At 45.0% G+C, this 1,816-nt stretch overlaps 1 protein-coding gene across 1 annotated transcript in view; it reads right to left on the bottom strand.

Moving 5' to 3' along the window:
- The window catches only part of PRCC (proline rich mitotic checkpoint control factor), a 35,361-nt gene that overhangs the window by 3,062 nt on the left and 30,483 nt on the right, over nt 1–1,816 (bottom strand). The window contains exon 6 of the mRNA XM_017510043.2: nt 968–1,033. Within this exon, the coding sequence (XP_017365532.1) occupies nt 968–1,033 (66 nt within the window). The remainder of the gene's footprint in view (nt 1–967; nt 1,034–1,816) is intronic.

Raw genomic sequence — 1,816 nt, 5'->3', positions numbered from 1 at the left:
AAAAAAAAAAAAAAGGAAATTTATGAAGTTATTGTTGCAGCTATGTCAGCAAGTGTGAGAACCTAGCACATTTTGCAAAATACAAAATGTGTTATCGGTAAGGATTCTGGTCAACAGTAGGCAATTAGTAGTTCAGTTTTAGAGGAATCAAAAATTATACACATAGCCTGGGCTACACAGGGAAATCCTATCTCTACAAAAAAAAAAAAAAATTAATTAGCTAGATGTGATGGCACACACCTGTGGTCCCAGCTACTTTGAAGGCTGAGGTGGGAGGATCATTTGTGGCCAGGAGATGGAGGCTGCAGTGAGCTGTGATTGTGCCACTGCACCCCAGCCTGGGTGACAGAGTAAGACCCTGTCTCCAAAAAGGAAAAAAAAAAAAGTTATATGCAGATTTTTGACTGTTCAGGGTGCTGGCATCCCTAACCCTCTGTTGGCCAAGGGTCAACTGTATTTGAAAGCTGCCCAGTCATATTAAATAAATTGCAAGGCATTCTAATTTCAAAAGACATTTTTGGATTACCTGTAATTCTGAATTATTTGTGTTGATGTTCCCTGCCACAGAAGTGGAGAATATAAAACCAACGTCTTCATCAGGTGGATGTTTTGCTAAATTGATGAATCAACTTTTTTTAAAGTTTCAAATTACTAGAGAAAGTTGCTATTTAAAAGAACCCTATGATAAACCATTTCACTCTCCTCTTAAATTATGTTTTGGATATCTGGATTTTCACTTAACAGTTTTATTCAAGCTCCTGCACCTGAATCTTATCTGCAGTCAGACCGAAGTAGAGCAGAATAATTCTGAAGGACATATCCCCTCCTAGTGGCCATTCTGGGAACAGGAGTGGATGCCTGTCAGAAGATGGTCCCTGGCATCCGGGCTTCTAACCCGTATCTCATCCTTCAAATTCTCAGATTTACAGGTATTGTGCCTGAGCCAGAGCCCTCAGCTCTCTCTCACCTGATGAATCAGATATGTGATCTGGTGTTTCCGCCGCTGCTGGCCTGTTGGCTGCTCACCTTTCTTCTGCAAGAGAAGAAAACATAGTCATTAATCCACAGGGTGAAAGCAGAAATTTCTCATGTGCCCAGATGGTGCGGTGCTAGGGACTGAGAGGCCGATTTCACAGCCCAAATCCTGGGGGAGAAAAGTTGGAGCTGTTTTTACCTGTATATACTTACAAAGCCTGTATTTTCATTAAAGCCATTAAACAAAAAACCCAAGCTAAGAACACTTGCCTGAAATAGCCTGCTAATATACCCTGCAAGGCTGGAAATACTTTGAGGTCAGGACTGTCTTCTGCATCTTTGGTAATCCCAGCAGACCCCTAGCACCCAGCACGGGGCTTTGGCCACTGTGGACATCTGAGATCAGTTTTACTGCCGGCAGTCAGTCTGAAACAGTTTGTGGGCCAGGGCACAGGTGACCTTCTGCCCCCCTGCCAGGCCCCCCCAACAATCCCCATGCCCATCTCCCTTCAAACCCTCTTCATCTCTGTCCCCTTCTCCCCAGTCAAGCCAGATGTCTAGCCTGTCTCCTACCTACAGCTTACCAAGCTCGCTCCCATCAATCAGCTCTGGCTAAAACCCCGCCTTCCCCATTCTAGTAAGTGCCAGCAGCTTCCCTGGAATTAGAAATTTCACAATCGCCGGGCGCGGTGGCTCATGCCTGTAATCCCAGCACTTTGGGAGGCCGAGGCTGGTGGATCACGAGGTCAAGAGATCAAGACCATCCTGGTCAACATGGTGAAACCCCGTCTCTACTAAAAATACAAAAAACATTAGCTGGGCATGGTGGTGCGTGCCTGTA

This window comes from Cebus imitator, unplaced genomic scaffold (genome assembly GCF_001604975.1).
Source record: "Cebus imitator isolate Cc_AM_T3 unplaced genomic scaffold, Cebus_imitator-1.0 Scaffold427, whole genome shotgun sequence".
Lineage (NCBI taxonomy): Eukaryota > Metazoa > Chordata > Mammalia > Primates > Cebidae > Cebus > Cebus imitator.
Note: the sequence above shows the minus strand (reverse complement) of the source record. Positions and strands in the feature narration are given on the sequence as shown.